The 23,778-nt window shown below is 42.7% G+C and overlaps 1 protein-coding gene across 6 annotated transcripts in view; it reads right to left on the bottom strand.

Annotated features, from left to right (window-relative positions):
• Positions 1-23,778, bottom strand: part of phf14 (PHD finger protein 14) — a 155,514-nt gene that overhangs the window by 82,128 nt on the left and 49,608 nt on the right. For 5 of the 6 annotated variants that reach the window (XM_077591020.1, XM_077591018.1, XM_077591017.1 and 2 more), the window contains exons 5-9: positions 23,263-23,422; positions 13,523-13,634; positions 9,940-10,077; positions 2,358-2,504; positions 760-1,030 (exon numbers count right to left, since the gene is read on the bottom strand). In XM_077591020.1, coding sequence (XP_077447146.1) covers positions 760-1,030; positions 2,358-2,504; positions 9,940-10,077; positions 13,523-13,634; positions 23,263-23,422 — 828 coding nt within the window. The remainder of the gene's footprint in view (positions 1-759; positions 1,031-2,357; positions 2,505-9,939; positions 10,078-13,522; positions 13,635-23,262; positions 23,423-23,778) is intronic. The other variant, XM_077591021.1, reaches the window with a different exon arrangement.

Raw genomic sequence — 23,778 nt, 5'->3', positions numbered from 1 at the left:
TAGGAAACCAGAGTACCCAGAGAAAACCCACACAGAGAACATACAAATTCCACATCGGTGGACTGACTGGATTCAAACCGAGGACCCCAGAGCTCTGAGGCCAAAGAGCTAACCAGTCAGCCGGTGGGCTCACATGCACGCACATAAACACACTCCAATGTCTCACTTGTATAACCCACCCCTACCCCTACCATTAGAGTTGCGATGCCCATACCGAATATAATGAAGCAACAGAAATGAAGTGTAAGGTCAGAACGGAGCTGGGGAGCTGTCCCAGCGGTCGTTCTCCTTGCAGGTGAAAAATCCAGGAGTGTCTTTCGTGTTAATTTGTGGGTGTTTTTGGGAATGTCTAATGGTGAACCTGATTATCCCCATCAACAATGTATCAATCTCTCTCCCTCAACTAAGGTCAAGAGTCTGTGTCATCCTCAACAGCATGCTTTACTTCCCATATTTATGATATTACCAGGTTTGCCCCCCCCATCTTTGAAATATCACATCTCCGCCCCTCACTCAGCTCCCACGCTGCCACAACTCTTGTCTCGAGCCTAATAATAATTAAAATCATAATTTACATTTCGGGGATGTTTTATTTTGTTTGACGTTTCGTTACTTGGATTTTTTTTCGTATCTTGGGACCAAAATGTTACCATTGAAATATTCGCAAGATGAGATATCACTGTATTAGCAAACGTCAGGGACCTGCAAAGCATGAAATAAATGATAACACCATGGCTTGGGAGGAACACATTTTCTTACCTAAGTAATAATTTACGAATTCAGCAGTGAGGGCAGGCTGTTTGTGTTTCCGACGTCCATCCATGCAAGCATTTGTATCAGATGTGTCAACTGGGAAAATGTCAGTGCTGATCCCCATTAGCTCAGCCTTTCTCATTAATTTCCGGATGGCTGAGGCACTTGAGGTCAAAGGTCGTGGCAGCTTCTCTCTTGGCACCCACGCTTGAGGTCGAGTGTTCCTGGAAAACTCTGCTTTTGCACGGTATTGTTGCAAGCGTGTTGTGATCCGTGCCTGATTTTTTTTTGTGCAGACGCAATATGAATGATGATTAATACACAGGAAAATAATATATAAATGTATTTCAAGGTACTAATATACGACAGTAAGCAGGAAGTGATATACAGTATAGAGTAATACCTTGAGATATGAGCTTAATGCATTCCAGGACCGAGCTCGTATGTCGATTTACTCGTATTTCAAATCAACGTTTCCCATAGACATTAACTAAATACAAATTAATTTGTTCCCACCCTTTGAAAAAACACAAAAAAACTGGATATTACAATTGAAAAACATTTTTATTGGTTCTAATTCACCATATAATAACTATCTAGTGGTTATGATGATCAATACTAAAATGAGACATTATTCGGTACAACACAGAGTGCGCACGGAGAGAGAGAACGCGCTCGTAACTTAACATAAATTTAACTTAAATGAACTTAGATTACGATACACACCTAAAAATAAGATTTAATCTTACCTAACTAAAGTTAATTCTAATTTTGTTCTATTTTTTTACTTGGCTCTTTGTGCCTCGCTTTTAGCCGGAGTTTTGCTTTTGTCTCCCCTTCAAAATATTACGAAAATGACGCATACAAATGTCCTCACAATACGATAACACACGACCACTTGCCAACTTGCCCGGGTGCTCCTCACGGTACGTCGACCGGACGTTTGGTAGAACGGACGTTTGGTAGAACGGACGTTTGGTGGAACGGGTTTGCGAATCCCGAGGTTTGAGTCACGACTTTCATTTTTTTAACCCTAACCCTATTCACTCAATGTTAAATAATAGTCATTAAATCCATATTCACCCAATGTTAAAATCTACCAATTGCATGCGAACCCGTTCTACCAAACGTCCGGTCGACCAAACGTCCGGTCGACCAAACGTCTTTTGACGAAACGTCCGGTCACGGCTTCTCACATATTGGCGAGCCAGCGTACACCACTCATGTTTTTAGATTACTTCATGCTTAATACCGATTGTCATCATACACCTTTTCTTTGCACTACCCTTGCACCTGCTTTTTTCGGACCCATTGTTTTTCCCTCAATTCTGCACTGACTAACGCAAAAAAACACGGAAAGAATGCAACGCTCCGCCCAGTGCTCGTAGATATCTTCACACGGGGGAGATGTGGCGAGAAAGACAGTGCGCTGTTATCATAAGCAGCCTCTCACGTCTCGGCCACCTGGCTGTCTTGTATGCTCGTATCTCAAGGCAAATATTTGCTTGTATTTTTTTTTTACTTGTATCTCAAATTTCTCGTATGTTTGGGCACTCTTATGTCAAGGTATTACTGTATATTCTACTGAGGAAAAACGATCTTACCTGAGCTTCAGGAGTAAGCTGTTTTTCTCTTTCGAGCAGAGACACTTTACAGTAAGACTGCAAAGCCAAATAATTTTTTCTTTTCCACTTCCTGTCAAAGCGATCTGCATGCTGCTTACAATAGGCAAAAAATGGATCTGCAATATCCTAGAGGAACAAGGAATTTCACATGATAAAAATAAGATCTAAGTATGTTTTATATTCTCACGTCTAATTTCAGTCATTTACTTCCAATTGCATTAATGGTTCTTTCCAGTTTCACAAGTGAAATTCAAGCCTTTAGAATACCTTTTTATAACCATCGGAATTTAAGGGCAGAAATATGCAGATTTCACTGCCAACCCCATCCTCTTATTATACAGAGGTACCTCCACTTACAAAATTAATTGGTTCCAAAAGTTATTTTAGAATAGTAGAAGCGGTTTTACATTGAATTAGCATATATTTCCCGCTTTATCACTCGTGTTACACCGTCGCCCGAAAGGGAGCTAAGTGCCACGACGCGGGGAAAGGAGGCCGCCGAGTCGACTCCTGGCTCACCAGCTCCTGGCTCGCCAGCTCCACTCCAAGCCTCCCACTCATCGTCACTGGCTAGCTACCCTTGTGCTCCCATTCTGGCTAGCCACCCAGTTATCCCCATTCTAGTGTTCTCGTTCCAGTTAGCTGCCCATTGGTTCCCGTTCCGGCTAGCTGCCCATAAGTTCCCGTTCCGGCTAGCTGCCTATAAGTCCCCGTTGCATCTCGCCACCCACGTGTCCCCATTCCGGTGCCTTGTTCCCATTCCGGCTAGCCACTCACAAGTCCCCATCCCGGCGCTCCGTGCCCGTGTCCCCGTCCCGGCACCCCGTTCTCTTGTCCCCGTCCCGGCACCCCGTTCTCTTGTCCCCGTCCCGGTGCCCCGTTCCCGTCTCCTCACCCCAGCGGGGCGCCCCGTTCCCATGTCCCCGTCCCGGGCGCCCAGTTCCCGGCGCTCCATTTGCAGCGACCAGCTGGAATAGGAGCATGGGAATGAGGCACCGGAACGGAAACACCTGGGCAGCTAGCCAGAACGGGGCGTCGGAAATAGAATGTAAATAGATAAAACGCTAAACAATTTTTTTTTGACGTCTATGAAGGAAATTTAAAAAAAAACGCATGTATCATGCATAAAACGTGAAAAAAAACGTTCTCACTGCTCGCTCGGGGCACAGCCATCTTACGTAAGTCCCGGGCAGCCATCTTACCTAGGGCGTGCTCTGAGTGGCCAAACATGAGTAGCCTTGATTTTGAACTAAAATAAAATTCCACTTTGAGTGTTATAAATTTCCTATGTTTTCCATTGTTTTCATTAAAAGGCAGGTTATATCCTTCTTTTCGTTTAGGCACATAGGCGGACAGTTTGGGGTCCTATAGTTATAGTTTGAGTTGTAGTCTTTAGTAGAGAGCACCACGGACGTTTCCAGTGGAGTTTGATTCAGTGTTCATCAAAGTGGACTGGAATGTGTTGTCGAAGAAGAATGCTCTACATTGTCAATTATTATTTGATATGAAAGAAGCTGAGAGAATCATCTGTGTGCCTTCGTCTCACTCTCTGACCGGAGTATCTGGTAGATGAGGTGTCCCAGTGTTATCAAAGAACATCGCAACAGTAAGCTAACTCGCTAATATTGATTTTTTTCTGCTGTATTTCTTGTTCGAAAGTGACAACTGTTGGAGTAATATGAACCATTGAAAGAATTGAGATATTTTGACATTCGAAGCAATCTGGGTTTCACAACATCTTAAACTTCTGGAATGAAAATTGACATTTCTGTAATTAGAAAGCATCAGGTCGTCATCAAGATAGACTTATTTCTTCTTTCAAATTGAATCATTTTATATTTTGCATTTACAAAGACAGGCATATTAACTTCCTTATGATATTGACCCGAATAATGTGCTTTTGGTTCATACAGTATCTCAGAAATACCACTTGTGATGATTTTCTTAAGATTTTCCCTTCGTAACGAGAGAGCAATAGAGAGAGCCTCATGAACTTTAAATTTACCTTAAATGAACTTAGATTCCGATACACACACTTAAAAAAAGTTTTAATCTTACGTTTCACTAAATTTAAACCTTCTTGTGTAATAACCAAGGCAAAGAGGTTCATGTATTCCACCGCGGCTTTCGGGGACAACTTCCTGCTTCTCCATACGTATTGACGAGCCAGCTCAGTCACCTGTACACTACATGTTTTTTGATTACTTCATGCTTAATACGCGATTTTTTTTACTTGGCTCTTTGTGCCTCACTTCCGCCTTCACTTTTAGCCGGAGTTTTTAAAAGGAACCTATCTAGGGTTGTTTGCTTTTGTCTCCCCTTCAAAATATTACAAAAATGACGCATTCAAATGTCCTCACAATACGATAACGCACGACCACTTGCCAACTTGCCCGGGTGCTCCTCACGTATTGGCGAGCCAGCGTACACCACTCATGTTTTTCGATTATTTCATGCTTAATATCGATTGTCATCATACGCCTTTTCTTCGCACTACTCTTCATTGCACCGCCTTGCTTTGGATACATCGTGTTTCCCTTAGTTCTGCACTGACTGATGCAACAACAAAAAATGGGCAAAAATAATACGCTCCGCCCAGTGCTCGTAGAAATCTTTGCACGAGGGAGATGCGGCGAGAGAGACAGTGCAGTGAAATCATAAGTAGCGACCTGGCCAACTGGCTGTCTTAAATGCTCGTGCCTCAAAATTGGTCTCGTATCTCAAGGTAAATATTTGCTAGGAATTTTCCTCGTATCTCAAATTACTTGTAAGTTGGGGCACTCGTATGTCGAGGAATTACTGTAGTTGTAACTTTCGAACAAGAAATAAAACTAAGAAAAATCAAAGTGGAATTTTGCTTTATTTCAAAATCAAGTCTACTCACGTCTGGCCAGTCAGAGCACGTTTAACTCGGTTTCGACGGCAGCGTCCTAGGTAAGATGGTTGCGCTGTGACCTAGGTGAGATGGCCGTGCACCGAGCGAGCAGTGACGGGAACATGAGTTTTTTCACATTTTATACAAGATACGCACGTTTTTTCTTGAATTTCATTCATAGACATCAAAATAAATTTTGTTTAGCATTTTATCTGTTCATCTTTTCTCTATTGAAATAAATGACTGTATCGGCCGCATTGTCTTGCGTCATTACGTCACTGCACCATTGCGTCATGGCGTCATCGTGTCATGGCGTTGTCAACTTGCAGTTTCGTCCATGTCTTGTTTTTATGCGCATATAAGCCGATTCCGTCAGCATTTTTTGTCCAACAAAAGCGGCTTATATGCGAGTAAATACGTACCATAGGCTGCATTAAAAAGCTTTAAGCATTAAGTTAGAACATTGGTTTGAATTGTTGTACTTTGAAGGGAACAAGTTAAATTTACATTGTCATTCAACCCTCTTAAAAGGGTTGAATTAATTTAACTTAAATTGATTTACTGTATTTTCCACACTATAAGGTGCACCGCACCGCATTATAAGGCGCACCTTCAATGAATGACACATTTTAAAACTTTTTCCATATATAAGGCGAACCGCATTATAAGGCGCTACAGTAGAGGCTGGAGTTACGTTAATATGCCTCCATTAGGTGCTGCGCTAAAGGGAATGTCAACAAAACTGTCAGATAGGTCAGTCAAACTTTATTAATAGATTGCAAATCAGCTATATGACAACTCCACTCACTCCCAAAATGAATAAACAACTGTTTTATGATTTTCTCCGGGGTAAAATATTAGTATTTTTGTGACGCAGTTTAAAACTTTTCCTCCATTCAATGAACACGTACAAAAAACATCCTGATGCTGTTACGGTACATTAGCGTTAGTGCAATCACAATATAGTAACACTCGTAATAGTGCAAATCAATAACAATAACATTAATAACTCAAATAATAACTCAATGTTGTTCACGCGGGTGAAGCGTGTGTGCTTTCACGTACGTACACGATGAGGCACTAAAACATTCGGCTGTTAACGTCCATATTACAATATGACCAACCTTGTTCAACTGTAAACACAAAAGAAACACATAAAGCTCACTTTATCAGTTCATTCCTCATCTATGATTCCCTCGAATTATTCGTCTTCAGTGTTCGAATTGAACAGCTGGACGAATGCGGCAACCATCACCTAGGCTCCGCTAGGTGTCGCTTTGATTGTCTGGCGGCTGAGTGACAATTCCTGCCTTGCTGAAAGCTCGAACCACAGTTATAACTGATATATCAGCCCAGGCATTTAAGATCCACAGGCAGATAGATAGGTGTATACAGACGCGCTCCCCTACTTATGAACGAGATAGGTTCCGAGCGATTGTTCATAAGTTGAAGTGCTATATTTTGTATTATAATTTATGTTTAAGGCCTATATAAGTATATTGAAGGTTTATATAAGTGCATTTGTATGTTTAAGGCTTGTATAAGTAACACACATTGGTTTGTACTGAAAAAAACATTTAATAAAATGGAGAGAATACATACAGTACTGTATACATACATTAGAGAGAGATTTACTAGAAACTGGCCGAAAGAAGCTATCTAATGACGATTGCAGTTTTCTTTTTTTCATCATAAATGATGCGGTAGCACTGTATGGCATCATTCAATTGATTTGCAAACTTTGTGCAACGTTCAATATTTGGGTCCTGCTGCTCGATCTTTCTGTTTATAAATGGTACTGACGGTCGAACGATTCAAGTTGTATATGTGCAAAGCTCACCACTCTCACGCGCATCAAGCTTCGTTATTATTGCCACTCGTTTCAAATGAAATGGCTTGCCTCTTCCTTGCAACTCCCTCACTAGAGGCCTTTCGCTTTTCACCAACCATATTGAATAATGGATGCACGAGATATTTAATGATAAAAATGAAAAAGGTTCTTTGCGCACTGGAGATACGTTCACGCACTCCCGCACTGCAACGAAGTGGGCAGAAGAAGGTAGATGCTGGGTGAGCTGAGCTCTCACAGCGCAAGGCGTCGGTATTAGCGGCGGAAAGAAGCACTACTCGGAAAAAGGCGTGCAATACAAAATCGAATTTACGAACATTTTTGCAACATAAACACAATTTGCAGACGTTCGTATGTACCGTTGTTCGTAACTCGAATGTTCATAAGTAGGGGAGCGTCTGTATTATCCGGCGCTGTCTACCAAGGGGGATAATGGACTCGGCGGCTGCTTGCCGTAGTTGCGAGACCTGTTGCGGCCCAATGTTTACGCCAATCTAGCGGCTGGAGTTCTTCTGTCAATCCACTCGGAATGACGGCGAACACCGAATTAGTGTGCTTGCCGTCATACCGAATGGATTGACAAAAGAACTATATATCCCAGTATGCACCACGCACAGGGGAAAATGGAGTCTCCGGCTGCTAACCCTAGTTGCGAGACCTGTTGCGGATCAATATTGATCCATATATAGTTAGCAGTCTAGCTTTGAATGCTCTGTTGACGCCAATCTAGCGGCTGGATTTCTGGCACCCTGAATGACGGCGAGCACACTAATTTGGTGCTTGCTGTCATTCAGGGTGTATTGACAAAAGAACTACATATCCCAGCATGACCCGCGCACGGGAGAAAATAAGTCACAGGCTGTTTACCGTAGTTGCGAGACCTGTAAAGGATGATGTACCCTATCGACTGATTTCGACTGATTTTTTATTTTCTCGTGATAACAATTTTAATATTGGTTCAGATATAAGGTGCACCAGATTATAAGGCGCATAGTAAGCTTTTGAAAAAATTGGAAGCTTTTAAGTGCGCCTTATAGTGCGGCAAATACGGTAATTTAATGTTTTGTAAATCTTTCAGTCCAGCTAACATGAAAATAAGTAATTGAGCTATTTTTTACAATGTTTTATTACTATTTTTACAATGTATTTCTCTGATTATAGTTCAATCTTCTAACTGTATGCCAAAAGCAGTTATGTAATCACACAGGCTATACGTCGCCTAAAGTTAAAGAATGTTAAACAATGGAACTTTTGGTTCAGGTAACCCAAATTTAAGCAATAAAATTACTTTATTCTCATAACAATTTTCCCCTGGTGATTTACAACTTCAATCTTGTAATACAGTCGTACCTCTAATCTACGAAATTAATTGATTCCAGAGCTTTTTTAGTAAGTTAAACATTTTGTAAGTAGAGCAGTACTTGATATGTAAATTATCTAATTCATTCTACAGTCCTCACACAACTACACCCTTTAAAATTGGTCAGTGTTTGAATTTTGTATGAAAGATGTGAGAAACACAAAAATGAGAAAAAATTGTAAGAAAATAATTTATTAATGTCTTAAAATGAATAACAAGCATACAAAATCTATGTGTTGAATCCGTGTTGAAGCATGATATGCGCACGTGCATTTCCCTATGACCCGATGGCGTCAGAAAGCCGTCCACTTTGTAGTAAATTTTAGACTTACCTGTGCCCTATGTGTGCGTGAAAATATGTGCCGCGTTGCATTTCAAAGTTTTTTTAATTGCTTAATAAAGGGAACGGAAATCATAAAATAAGGGGAGCATTTAGCCGAGGTGGACAGGACATGATATGGACATGCGCATTCCTCTTTGACGCGTACATATCAGAAAGCCGTCAAATTTGTAGGACATTTTGTGTCATGTGTAAATATGTACCGCGTTGCATTTGCACGGTTTTTAATCGCTCAATAAGGTGATTTGCAATCATTATTAAGGGTAACAATTGGTTGAGGTTTACAGGTATGTAAGAGAGAATCTTGAAACATGGATAGTGGTTGTTGTAAGACAGCCAATGAGAGCCCGGGGTTCTAAAGTGAGAATCAATACATCCGTCGGTAGAGTGTAGCGAGGTTCTTAAGTGAGAATCAATGCATCCGCCAGTAGAGTGTAGGGAGGTTCTAAAGTGAGAATCAATGCAGCCGCCGGTAGAGTGTAGCGAGGTTCTAAAGTGAGAATCAATGCATCCGCTGGTAGAGTGTAGCGAGGTTCTAAAGTGAGAATCAATGCATCCGCCGGTAGAGTGTAGCGAGGTTCTAAAGTGAGAATCAATGCATCCGCTGGTAGACTGTAGTGAGGTTCTAAAGTGAGAATCAATGCATCCGCGACAATATTTTTAAAAGAAAATAACGGATAAGGAAATGCATTTATTCATACCTAGAGGCATTTATAAGTAGAGGTATGACTGTATTACAAATTTTCTCTCCGAATATTACAATGTATGACTTATTGGCGGCACACCAGAGGTTGGAAAACACTGAAATAATCTAAAAGAATCATGTTAAAATTGGGATTGATTTTAATTTGATTTTCTCCAATAATAAATATTTTTGGGGCCTTATCAACCATCTCTAACCCTATTAAATGGTATCATATGAATACAATGTGGTCATGGAAAGACAGTCTTCCTAAACAGGGCTATTCAGGTCTTCTAGAGAAAAATCTTCCATTTTTAATATAACAATACATATTATATTAACCAAAAAGTCATATTACATTTTCCCGAATAACTACCAGCTCTATTTTTTCTTCACAATACTATTCTGGGGTAATGAAATGTTTGCTTTATTTTGTATTCAGTTGCTTTTCCCACCTCTTCGGCAGAAGCTTCTGATAAGAGTCCCTCTCTCTGTGCACAAGTGACATGGAAGTATGATCGACACATTCCTGCATCACAGCTGATGCACACACCTGTCCTGGCAAAGCGATTATCTTCGCAGAAACTGCATTCCTAAAACCACAAAACATCCATTTTCTTTCAATCAATCATAAGTCGGACTATGCGGCCCTGAGGAGAAATTATTTTCTATTCACAAACCAACTCAGAAGAAAAATAATAATAATAAAAATAGAAAAAACATTTTTTAGTTTGTCGTCAAGTAATACTTCTCTAAATATTTTGGGATCATGAATATGTTTATTAGCTAAAGTGATGGCTTGTGGCCACTTTGACAACTGAGGTTTTCCATGTAGGAGGGGCTACAGCCTAATCAACAGCCAGCTTGACCTCTATTGCAAACCCAACAACTGATGTGTGTTGCCTGAGCAATTTCTTTTAATTTTTTGCGTGCAGAGTAAGACTTTCCCAATGACTTTTAGGCTCTGATCAAAGTGAGAGAATCCATAAGAGATATTAATCTTTTAGGACCACCTAGCACAAGCCAAAACTATTTGGTGCAACAGTTCATTCACAAGATTCGGTTTGACATTATATCATACTCCTGCCGTTAGCTTAATTCCTAATTGTTGCGTGAGTAAGCCACTATTAATAGAAATCATTGTTTCACAGAAACTTAAGAGTTCATGATGTGATTTAAGAAAACACCAAATTAATTTGGCTAACCATTTCCACCACGTGTAAATACTTTAGAGACTGATGTTGAAGGAAAAGGGCTCAGCCTCTACTTGCATTTATAAAGATTTTCTGTCAGTTAGGTAAGAATTATTTATTCCAGTTGACTTCATCCACACTGATATGTCCCTTTGTCCCTGGTTCTTAACACAGGGCAAGGCAAATATTATTCTAATAGTAAATGTGGACCAAATATTTGTTCCTATTTAAAATAAATAAATTCAAATAAATCAATCTGACGGCCTGGTGATTGTTTAGAACGCCGGCCTCAGTTCTAGGGTCGAAGGTTTAATCCCAGGTTGGTCCTTACTGTGGTGAGTTTGCATGTTCTCCCCGGGCTTCCTCCCAAAAACATGCAGGGTAGGCTGGTTGAATACTCTAAATTGCCCCAGGGTATGAGTGTGAGTGTGAGCATGAATGGTTGTCCGTTTACTTGTGCCCTGCGATTGGCTGGCCAATGATTCAGGGTGTCCCCCACTTGGTGCCTGTAGTTGGCTGGGATAACACCTCCCGCTGCCCTTGTGAAGATAAGCACTTCGGTAAAAGAATGAATGAATAAACATAAATTAATCTAATTCTTGAATTTCTTTGGCTGCTTAAAAAATGTTTCATTCTTAATCCTACTAGGTGGTGAGATTTCACAAATTAGCTGCTCAAATCTAGCACTTATCAGTAATATAGTGAACGTGATCATAACTGTGTGTCTTCTTTTTATTATCAGAGTTGATTTACATAAGTATTGTGATACTTAACCACTTAGCGGCTTCAGAATTCACAGCTTCAGTACATTGCGTTTTTTTATATTAAGTATAAAATGTTCATAAAAATGTCAAAATTCCTGCTGGTACTTGCAAGCGAAAGACAGTGAACGACAGGGGACTCTCACTCAACTCAGCACCAAGAAAGCAAAATGGCGGGCAGCGGCTGTCATTTTTATCCAAAAATACAGCTTTCTGAGCGGACGACATGGACATCTATGAGGGTGGAATTTTTTCAGAAATCGGCCCCGGGCGACATTACACCGAAACCTGTCGGCTTTGACCGAAAATAGAACTCACTCAGCGGACACTAACGGCTGGGTGGTCGTCACGCTTGTCGGAAAATAGAGCCGTTTGGGCAGCTAAAATGGCTGGACACCACGAAGGAGCAAAGTGCAAGTTAAGTTTCCCCCAAAAACAATGATGGCAATAAAGATGAAGAACATGGTTTTAGTACATTCAAAAATCTCAAGAAATTATCAATATGGCTTGCACTTTGCAACAATGGGTTCAGGTTCCATTGAGAGTGTCTGTTGGCCAAAGTTTTGCCCACAGGGATTAGCTTTAAGGGAGAACATGGCCCAACCCTCCCTGTGAAGCCACCACGCAGAGTGGAGCATAGGGGTCTAGGGTGAGGACTGTGCAGAAGTTGTAGGGAGGTGCCTTGACGATCACACTCTCATGTTCAGAACATGGAATGATCTCTCACTGGGGGTGATAAAGCCTGAGCTAACGGGAGAGTTTGAGAGGTACTGGCTGGTTATAGTTCCACACGAGTGAGGCCTGCGCCTTCACTTCTCTGGCATTGCCTCGAGGGCGAGGTCAATTTAGATCTTCCTTAAATGAGGGTGTCTCGTGTTGATGGCCAAAACTCCTCATGATTTTGAGGTACTTGATGTCTTTTATGTTTGTTGATGGCTTTGAAGGTTTGTTTTAAACAATCGTATTTTCACACCTATAGGGCGCACATAAAAGTCTAAAATGGTCGATGCGCCCAATCGGTCGGTGCGCTTTGTCTGTTAACTAAATTCAATTTTTGTGTGGCCCTGACCGCTTGAGTGACTGGTTTTATTTCTTGCCGGCACGCTACTTATTGCGATCAACCCAGAGGACGTTCACCTTAAAAATAGCCTCCCTGCGCAATCCAAGCATTATGTTAAATCAATTCAAAACATCCCAGTGTGGCAAGGCATTTGACTACCGTGTGCTCGCAGGGCTTTTAACGCTCAAAAACACTCAATAAACAAAGAAACAGCATATTAGAGCTATACAGAGGAAATGCCCGACGTGATTGACAACAGAATGCGGGTGGGAATGCTTGGAAAATGAACTGAAGCCATGTATCAAACACAATTTAACAGCTTTGCTAACAGATTGTCAACATAGTAGTTCGGGCAGGTAGCGTCGCACGGGTTACATGACGATTTGGAATGAGTTGTCGATGCCGATATAACAGCGAGGAGAATCAAAGGCTTGGGAGTAATGCATGTCGCGAGTTATAATGGATTGTGGATGACTGGGCTGAAGTGTCGGCCAGCACTGTTGTTCGAGCTTTCGCCAAAGCTGGAATCAAGTTCCCGGAATACACAACTCTGACTGACAGTGGAGCTTAGCATGTTAAACGCCGAACATCAGTGTACCTTCACCTGAATAAAGCATTATCAAAAGATAGTTTTGGTCATGCTGTCTTTAAAAAAAAACACGCCTGTGGCTAGCCTAACATACGCTAGTAGCGAGCATAACATACGCTAGCGGACAGCATAACATACGCTAGCAGATAGCATAACATAGGCGATGCTAGCGCCTTATCCAAGGAAGCGCCCAATGTATTGACAAACAACAGAAAATATACCCGCAAATGAGACTGCACCCACGGTGCGTTTTATAGGTGTGAAAATACTAATAATGGGCAGGACAAAGGACATCATCGAGATATCTAGACAGTCATTCTCTGTTTCATAAATAGGCCAAATACTATTTTCACAAATGGAATACCCCTCTCGCAAAATGCTTTCACTAATGAGGCAAATAGTATTAGAAAAAAGAAAAAAAACTTAACAACTTGCCTTGGCCCCATATTTGGAATAATTCATCTCAGTGAGGGTCACTGGTCGTAGTTTATCTATATCTCCAAACGCAACACCGGGAACATAAAGTGCACATACCACATGCACCCATCTGAAAAAGAGGGAAGGATAAAATCAAAATGGGTGAAAATTTACATTGAAGAAATTCTCTGGCCATATCTTAGATATTCAACCACTCATCCAAGGAGTGCTGACCATTTCAGGCATCAAAAATTAAAACAATAACAAAAAGAAAACCAAGCAACACAAATAATAATATGCCAAGGAATCAGCAGCTGATAACTCAAAGAGTTGTATGTTGTTTCAATCTGAAGTCATTGTTACACCCTGCATTTGATCTTGACACACAGGGGGAAATAATCAGAACAGCGAGATGTTGTTGTTACTTCAATCCAAACTTTTACTGTCATGATTCAACACACCTCCCGTGCCTCAAGCTATTTGCTAAGACATCAATAATCGAATACCGATCTACTTTAACATGCCCCACACTTGCCATGTGGATCCAAGGATCACCAATCGAACACCGATACACACATTCAATCCAAACTCGTCATAGCTTCTTTACATGCAATCGTTAATAAATCAAACACTCTAGCATGTCACACTAATAAATCAAACACTCTAGTATGTCACACTAATAGATCAAACACTCTAGTATGTCACACTCTCCCCCACAAAAACAAATGTCGTCCCGACATCAGTATATTCCAAATATCTTCCCCTTGTTGGTTGTACTGCTGAACAGTCTAGCGAACTTGTCATTTCACATCCTCTTCTGTAAGCTGATACTCATGAAAACTCCAGGCGGCAAGGGCCACAGTTCAAATATAATCCACAACTCGTACGGTCCACGTTCACTGGATGGAAACTGTAATCACAGTCGTAACAGTCATTGTTCGCATAATACATGCCACCCTTGTAGGCTCAAGCCTGTTGGAGTCCATACATAAAGGGTGGTTGAATGTAATATGGCTGCAGGTGTACTAACCAAGGAACCACTCCTGGTGCAGGGTAAGCAGGTAGCAGCTGATGTGGTGACTGGGTACTATAACAGGAGGGGACACCAAGCTGATCATAGGTTGTTCGTCGTGGTGGATGTCTCTCCCTTCTTGGCCGTTCATAAGTCAACGCCTCAGGTTCATTCACAGCGGGTGGCGGAGAGGTCTCTGATAAATGATCATCACGAGGATCTTCAACAGCCAGATTTGTTCCCTCACCAGGCAGGTCCTCCAGCTGATAGTAATCTTCTCGTTGTACTGGTCCGGAAGCAGGGCCCTTCACTCCGAGTCTCTGATTCGCTGGCAGTGGCCTGTGCTCAGACTCCATCCCTTGGGCATCTCTCTCATTTAGCACCTGGAGGGGCTCGTAGTGAAAGTCATCTTCGTAACCACTGTCTTGGTCTGTCTCTTGAAGATGAGATACCCGCTGCTGTTTATTTCTCTCCATACTCTTGTCAATTTTTCCTCCTTCTGGTGTCAGGTTTTTTATCAGGATGCGCTCTCCTGGTTGTAGCACGGAGCTCCTCACTTTGGTGTCATAGTGCTTTTTACCTCGTTCTGCAGCTTTTCGTACACTCACGGTGGCAATGGTGTACGCCTCCTCCATCCCTTGTCTCCCTTTCTCCACTTTGGCCTTGTATAACTCCAGCTTGTCAGCTTTGATTGCGCGTTCTCTCAGCGCATCCAGTTCATCGCGATAGGCGCGGGCTGCACGGGCGTCTACGAGCAGCTTCAAATTCTCCTGCTGGAGCCTCTTTATTTCTTCCTCCATGTTTTCCTGCTGGTGTCTGTTGTCGAGCAGTTGTTCATTCCTCTCTTCTAGTTCTTGTCTAAGTCGTCTGATCTTTGCCTTTGAATCGGCAGGTTCCACCATCAGGTGTTGCTGAGTTCCCACCTGCTGCTGTTGCATGCTGGGAGGATTGACGATGGCCAGTGGACTGGGTGTGCCACAAAGCACACGAACCACACCTTCCCTTTCCTGAGTTAGCTCCGCTATAGTCTCTTCTTTTAGTGGTCTGCCTCCTCGGATTTTACATCCAGCTTGGAAATGTTCTCCACTCCCACACCGATAACAATGTGTGCACTTCACATCTCGCCCTCCCTGCTGACAAGCAAAACACCTTCTTGGGACATAAGCAGGGCGGCTAGTGTTCCAGGGGGGTGCTGGGGGCTTGCTGTAGTAATTTTGTTTTGCAAAAGGTGGCTGGGGCTCCCTAACTGGTCTTCTAACTGAAGGTGGGAGGTAGGATTGAGGCTGAAACATAGCCTGCTGTAGTGTCTTTCTGATCTGAGCTATCTCTGCACTGAGATCTTTAAGAGAAGCAACACTTGCCTTAAGTTCAGTCAACTCCGCTCGTACCTCACGGGACACTTTTGGTTTTTCTTCTCCAGGGCAATTGGTAGGTCGTAGTTCTTCTAAGTGCACCTTGCTAATATGTGTCGCTGCCTGTGGGGTACTAAACTTCTTTTTATTTCTCCTTTCTGTTTCATTAGCACAGGCTACATTTAACCTCTCTAGCAAAAGCTCATCTGAAGTCTTACAGTTCAGCAAGAGAGGCTGCATATCTACTCTAACACTGTCACTCTGGAGACCAGTGAGTATCGTGTGCAAGCACATACGCTGGACTAAACTTTGGTTGTACTGGATTCCTGATTCTGATTCTCGAGATGCAAACAGTACCTTCTGCCTAAGAACTAAGACTCGCATTAAGAAACTTTGAGGAGTCTCTTTGATATGCTGCACTTCTGATGCTAACTGCACATAGAGGTCGGTAGCACTCCTTTCCTGAAAATGAGCGCGTAGGATGCGTTTGAGTGTGGGAAGAGTGAGGTTAGGTTTCTCTTCCAAATAATTACGTAGCTGCAAACTGGGGGAGATAGCTCTGATAACTGCATCAATAATTTCCACATCTAAGTAACCCCTATTCAGTCCATTTTCAATTTGATGAACAAGGCTGGAGAATGTCAGCTTGTCCCTTTGGCCTGGTTCACCTATCTGGCCGGCAATTTTGAAGTCCTTGCGCCAGTATGAGCTTGGCTGGGGCTGGGGAGACACACCCCCTTGAGGGCCCGCAGCATCTGGTAGCTGGGGCAAAGTTATTGGAGTCTCTTCCAATCTTGATCCTTGCTTTTCGTTTTCATCTATTTTGACTTCATGCTTCATATCTGATATTTTATCTTTCAGTTTCAACAATTCAGACATGCCTTCATCCTCTACTTCCTCTAGTTCTTCTCTTTCTAGGTACTTTACAATGTGAGCCACTAATGATAGACGCGATTTCCGTTTAACACTTCTTAATATGTTAAGAAAATCACATATTTCCAGTAGGTTATTTTCCGTCAGGTTGTTCAATGTTCCTACCACCTCTTCGAGTAACTGTTCCATTTTGTTGACGATCTAGGAGCTCTGCTGACTGTACAGGAGTGAACTCTGAACTGGCACGTCTTTACTGTCCCTCTGATGATCTCGTAGGCCTCAGATGACAAGTACTCAACCGCCAACTTCCAGTTCTTCTTAAACAGCAACACCTCCTCTCACTGCCATCTGCCTGGTTTTGTGGGGGGATTTAGCTGGCTCAGAATTCAGTGAGCAGGTCTTGGACACTGGACATCTGAACAGCAATCCCAGCGGTGCCTCCAAAATGTTACACCCTGCATTTGATCTTGACACACAGGGGGAAATAATCAGAACAGCGAGATGTTGTTGTTACTTCAATCCAAACTTTTACTGTCATGATTCAACACACCTCCCGTGCCTCAAGCTATTTGCTAAGACATCAATAATCGAATACCGATCTACTTTAACATGCCCCACACTTGCCATGTGGATCCAAGGATCACCAATCGAACACCGATACACACATTCAATCCAAACTCGTCATAGCTTCTTTACATGCAATCGTTAATAAATCAAACACTCTAGCATGTCACACTAATAAATCAAACACTCTAGTATGTCACACTAATAGATCAAACACTCTAGTATGTCACATCATCAGTATTGTGGAACTTTTTTTTCTACATATTGACTCAGATCCAAATGGTTAAGAAGTGTGTCAGTTTTTTTCAAGTTCAAATACATGCCACCATTATTGAATACGTTTTGATTATGGTGAAGTTTACATTACGAAACTGGCAGCTCTATCTATCCCTATCCCTAATACCTATCCCTATCCGTAATCCCTATCCGTAATACCTATCCCTACTACCTATCCCTAATACCTATCCCTACTACCTATCCCTACTACCTATCCCTAATACCTATATATATATATATATATATATATATATATATATATATATATATATATATATATATATATATATACCTATATATATATATACCTATATATATATATATATATATATATATATATATATATATATATATATACACACACACACACACGTGATTAGGGATAGGTATATATATATATAAATATATATATGTATATGTAAACATCTCTCTCTCTATATATAAATATATATATATATATATATATATATATATATATATATATATATATATATATATATATATAAAGAGAGAGAGAGAGAGAGACAGAGAGAGAGAGAGAGAGAGAGAGTATATATAGACACACCGTAAAACCTCTATTTGAACGCCCCTGCGGGAACCAGGGCCAAGGCCAAAGTCCGACAGTTCTGCGAGAACTGGATGTTGCACGCCGAGAAGAGCTACATACACCAAATTTGGCAACATGCGAGCAGCAACTATGGAAGTTTATTTGAAATGGATTGTCGATGCTTGGGATCATCTGCCGAAGGATCTAATCATCAAGTCGTTCAAGGAATGCGGACTGACCAACGCTCTTGACGGCTCGAAGGATTGCCAGATCCATTGTTTCAAGTCAGATGGCCCGATTCAGACTGCTTTGCAACTTCTCCAGCAGGCACGAGCCAATGCTGGCGACGATGAATGTGAACTCACTCAGTCACTCGACGCTGATGCGGAAGGTGATGTGAATGATGACGACAGCTACAACAGCGATGTGTCACTTGATTTTCACCAGTGAATTTGTAATTACCTACCAGTAATCGGCTTGAATTTGTGCCTTTTGTTAAATAAATATGTATATGTCACGTGGTTTCTCTTTTCATCCATAAAATTTACCGCATCTTCTCAAAATTCTGACCAGGCTTTTTAGGCGCACAATGGATCCAAAGCAAACCTGTGCAATGAAGGTTAGTGTGAAGAAAAGGCGTATGATGACAATCGATATTAAGCACGAAATAATCGAAAAACATGAGTATGTAGTGTACGCATGAGAGCTGGCTCGCCAATACGAGAGAGAAGCACCCAAACAAGTTGGCAAGTGGTCGTGCCTTATCCCAGAGCTGCCAAACACCGGAAATCGTATTTTAGAATGGGTAAAGAGAATTTTCTGATTTTGGGAGTCCTAATTTTAAAGTCGTTTTTTGGATAATGTTATCAGTTATTTTTAAAAAAGCTGAAAACAACACATTAATGATAATTGAGAATTTTATTACACAAAATTTGTGTGAATGCAATCATGTCAAAATATTTGTGGCAATCAACATTTTCTGTACAAAAATGAATAATGAAAGACCTACAAATTTTATACCACATGCAAATTTAATCAATTTTCTTAGTTCTATTAAATTTCTCAGTTACACACTTGGCCTCTTTTGACTCCTCCCTTCAATATTTCTGTTCATAGCAAGCTGCTCCTGCCAGTTGCATGTCCATCTTTACCAAGCACATGGCCTCAAGTGTTCTTGGTCTCATTAACATCCTGAAGTCTGTCCTGATCTTCCTCACAAAACTGAAAACACGCTCACATGTGGCATTGCTGTGGGGAATCAAATGTATGCCCAGTGCAATCTTTGTTATGTTAGCATATTTTGGGTTTCCAGAGTTGTCTTTTATTTCTCCGACTAGTCCCCAGTGCACATCTGCTCTCTCCTGTACTGTAATGTCTCCTAGCTCCTCAACTTGCAGGCAGTTGAATTCTTCTTTCAAGGCATCAACCTCACAGTCAGGCTTCATCATGGGGATCTGTTGATGAAGTACCTTACACTTGTGAAATAACTTTTTTTAATGATGCTGAGATAAGCTACCTCAGCATGTTTGAGCAATTCATCCTTCATTGGAAATTTTTCTTTTACATATTTCACTGTAGTTTTATAAAACTTTCTCACACTTTCAGTCATGCCTTGCTCTTTTTCATGTACTGACAAACGTTCTCACCAATACAAAGTCCCTCATTATTTTTCTCAAATGGAATACTAATCTTCTCATAATCCACTTTCACTTCCAACAAGTCTTTGTCACGCAAAGCAACAGTTTTCATGTTGCAATACATACAGTAAGTACACAAAGAATTATCCTTCGGTTAATGGCGCCAAACACGGATCTATAATACTGTATTCCGTCTTGAACTTTTGCAGGCTGCAGTTCGTTGTATTTTTTTCGATGGCAAAATATCAGTATCACAGTTCTCTTGTCTTTGCTTAGAAGCCATGGCTACGGTACGTTTACGCTGCTTCAAAAATCTATCCAAACTTCATCCACGTGACCAAAATGGATGTGACCTAAATGAATGTGACATCCCTTTAGGTCACGTGGATATAGTTTCGATTTGTGCCATCCTCAAATGGTAAATTTTAACTGAAAAAGTTATTAAAAGCAAACGTAATGTTTCGAAATACCGATCGCGTCAGACATTGCTTGATTTTTTATATTTTCATAGTTTTCATAGAAAATGCGGATTTCGTAATTTGCTATAAACTGGCGTGGTAAAACTATGGACGATTCGTAGAATTTGGTAGCTCTGGTTATCATATTGTGAGGACATTTGTGTGCATCATTTCCTTAATATTTTGAAGGGGTGACAAAAGCAAACAACCCTAGATAGGTTCCTTTTAAAAACTCTGGCTAAAAGTGAAGGTGAAGCGAGGCACAAGGAGCCAAGCCGGAAGAAGAAAAGTAAAAAAATTAAAACAAAATTATAATTAACTTGAGTGGAAGGTAAGATTAAATCTTATTTTTAGGTGTGTCTGTATCGTAATCTAAGTTCATTTAAGTTACATTTGTGTTTATGTTATGTTACAAGCGCGTTCTCTCTCCCCTCCGCACACACGTTGTACTGAATAATGTCTCGTTTTAGTATTGAACATCATAACAACTAGATAGTTATTATATGGTGAATTAGAAACAATAAAAATATGTTTAGTAGTAGTGCACGTGACTGAGCTGGCTTGCCAATATGGAGAAGCAGGAAGTTCGCCTCGAAAGCCGAGGTGAAATACATTTACCTCTTTGCCTTGGTTATTGCACAAGAAAGTTTATATTTAGTGTAACATAAGAATAAAACATTTTTAAGTGTGTGTTGAGGAATCAAATTTAAAGTTTCTCTCGCTCATGCTCTCTCTCGCAACCCCTCTCTATTGCCCCCCCTCTCTCTCGCACCACCTCTCTCTCGCTCCACCTCTTTCTCGCGCCGCCTCTCTCTCACACCCGCTCTCTCTCGCACCCGCTCTCTCTCGCACCCGCTCTCTCTCGCACCCGCTCTCTCTCACATTTAGTGTAACGTAAGAATAAAACGTTTTTAAGTGTGTGTTGAGGAATCTAAGTTTATTTAAGTTAAATTTAAAGTTTCTCTCACTCATGCTCTCTCTCGCAACCCCTCTATTGCACCCCCTCTCTAAGTATCTAGGTATCTCGCACCCGCTCTCTCTCTCGCACTCGCACTCCCTCTCGCTCTCTCTCACACCCGTTCTCTCTCACACCCGCTCTCTCGCGACCGCGCTCTCTCTCTCTCTCGAGCTCTCTCTCGCACTCTCGCGCTCGCTCTCCTGAGCTCTCTCTCGCAATCTCTCTCTCACGCTCTCTCGCACCCTCTCTCTCGCACCCTCTCTCTCGCACCCTCTCTCTCTCGCACCCTCTCTCTCGCATCCTCTCTCTCTCGTACTCTCTTTCGCACTCTCTCGCACTTTATGTCGCGCTCTCTCACACTCTCTCACTCGAGTTCTCTTTCTCTCGCACTTTATGTCGCGCTCTCTCACACTCTCTCACTCGAGTTCTCTTTCTCTCGCACTTTATGTCGCGCTCTCTCACAATCTCTCACTCGAGTTCTTTCTCTCGCCCTCTCTCTCGGGCCCTCTCTTTCTCTCGGGCCCTCTCTCTCTCTCTCTCGCCCTCTCTCTCGGGCCCTCTCTCGCACTCTATCTCTCACCTCTCTCTATCGCACTCTCTCTCAAGCTCTCTCTCTCACGCCCCTCTCTCGCGGTCTCTCTCTCTTGCAGTTCTCTCTCTTGCAGTCTCTCTCTCGCAGTCTCTCTCTCACAGTCTCTCGAAGTCTCTCTCTCTCACAGTCTCTCGCACAGTCTCTCTCCCATGCCCTCACTATCTCACGCTCTCTCTCACATTCTCTCTCGCTCTCTCACATTCTCTCTTGCTCTCTCGCCCCCCCCCCTCTCTCTCGCTCCCTCTCCCTCTCGCTCCCTCTGTCCCACTCGCTCCCTCTGTCCCACTCGCTCCCTCTGTCCCACTCGCTCCCTCTGTCCCACTCGCTCCCTCTGTCCCACTCGCTCCCTCTGTCCCACTCGCTCCCTCTGTCCCACTCGCTCCCTCTGTCCCAATCGCTCCCTCGCTCACTCGCCCCCTCTGTCCCTCTCACTCCCTCTCTCCATCTTGCTCCCTCTCTCAGTCCCTTTCTCGGTTGCCCTCTTGCTCCCTCTCCCTCTCTCTCTCTCTCCCTCCCCCATCTCTCTCTCTCTCTTTCTCTCTCTCTCCCCCTCTCGCTCGCTCCCTCCCTCTATCGCTCGCTCCCTCCCTCTCTCTTTCTCGCTCGCTCCCTCCCTCTGTCTCTCTCGCTCCCTCTCTCTCACTCCCTCTCTCTCATCTCACTCTCTCTCTCGCTCCCTCTGTCCCTCTCGCTCCCTCTGTCCCTCTCGCTCCCTCTGTCCCTCTCGCTCCCTCTGGCCCTCTTGCTCCCTCTGTCCCTCTCGCTCCCTCTCCCCCCCTCTCTCACTCCCTCCCTCCCCCTCTCTCGCTCCCTCTCTCCCCCGCTCCCCCTCTCTCACTCCTTCCCTCCCCCTCTCTCACTCCCCCCTCCCCCTCTCTCCCCTGCTCCCTCTCTCCCCCGCTCCCCCTCTCTCACTCCTTCCCTCCCCCTCTCTCACTCCCTCCCTCCCCCTCTCTCTCCTGCTCCCTCTCTCTCCTGCTCCCTCTCTCTCTTGCTCTCCTCCCTCCCTCGCTCCCTCCCTCTCTCCCTCCCTCTCTCGCTCCCTCTCTCTCCCGCTCCCTCTCTCACTCCCTCCCTCGCTCGTTCCCTCCCTCTCTCTCCCGCTCCCTCTCTCTTGCTCTCCCTCCCTCTCTCCCTCCAGCCCTCCCTCTAGCTCCCTCCCTCCCTCCCCTGCTTTCCCTCCCACCCTAGCTCTCTCCCTCCATCTCTCTTTCCCTCTCTCACTCCCTCGCTGCCTCCCTCCTAATAGGGGTGTAAAATCCTCTCCCACCCTAGCTCTCTCCCTCCATCTCTCTTTCCCTCTTCCCACATCATGCACTCGCTTATTGCAGATAGTATGCCAAATTGGTAATAGCATTGCCAAGGGAACCAAGAGAGTGACAAATCTTATTTTCGTGTGCTCTACCAGTAGTACATGGCGATCTACTGTTAATTCACGAACTACGTATTTAGCTCCCCTGCTCTAGGTCATTCTGCAACTGTACCATACCTTCCCGCATCTGTTTCTTTAAAGATACCATCTTGATTCGGGCAAAGCTCGCAATTTGGCATCAGTCCATTCTTACAGGCATCACAAAACCAAGGTTCTGTTGAGTTTTCCGATGCTGAGCTCATTATAGAGTCACTCTCGCCATCAACACCGTAGCATCCTGGGAAAACAGGGAAAAGGTGTGTGGCGTACATGTTATTAAATGAATCATATATGCAAAGTAAATAGTCATAGTACTTTTTCTACTTTCACTGTTGAATTTACCACTATGGGGAGAGCCATATGTTTCAGTCAAATTAATTGTCTTAGATGAATGTTGGCAAGTACAAACCCAATCATCAATAACTTTAGTTTGATCACACAACTTTCAATTTTACTACTCTTGTCAAAATGTGTCAATGCAGTCTGACTTTGCAGCTGTAGCAAATGTTGTCTGAAAAAAGAAATAAAACTAATTGTCATCTCAGAAAATGGGATGCATTTTCTGAACCGCTTTATCCTCACTTGGGTCACGGG

The sequence above is a fragment of the Stigmatopora argus genome, chromosome 21, assembly GCF_051989625.1.
Source record: "Stigmatopora argus isolate UIUO_Sarg chromosome 21, RoL_Sarg_1.0, whole genome shotgun sequence".
NCBI lineage: Eukaryota > Metazoa > Chordata > Actinopteri > Syngnathiformes > Syngnathidae > Stigmatopora > Stigmatopora argus.
Note: the sequence above shows the minus strand (reverse complement) of the source record. Positions and strands in the feature narration are given on the sequence as shown.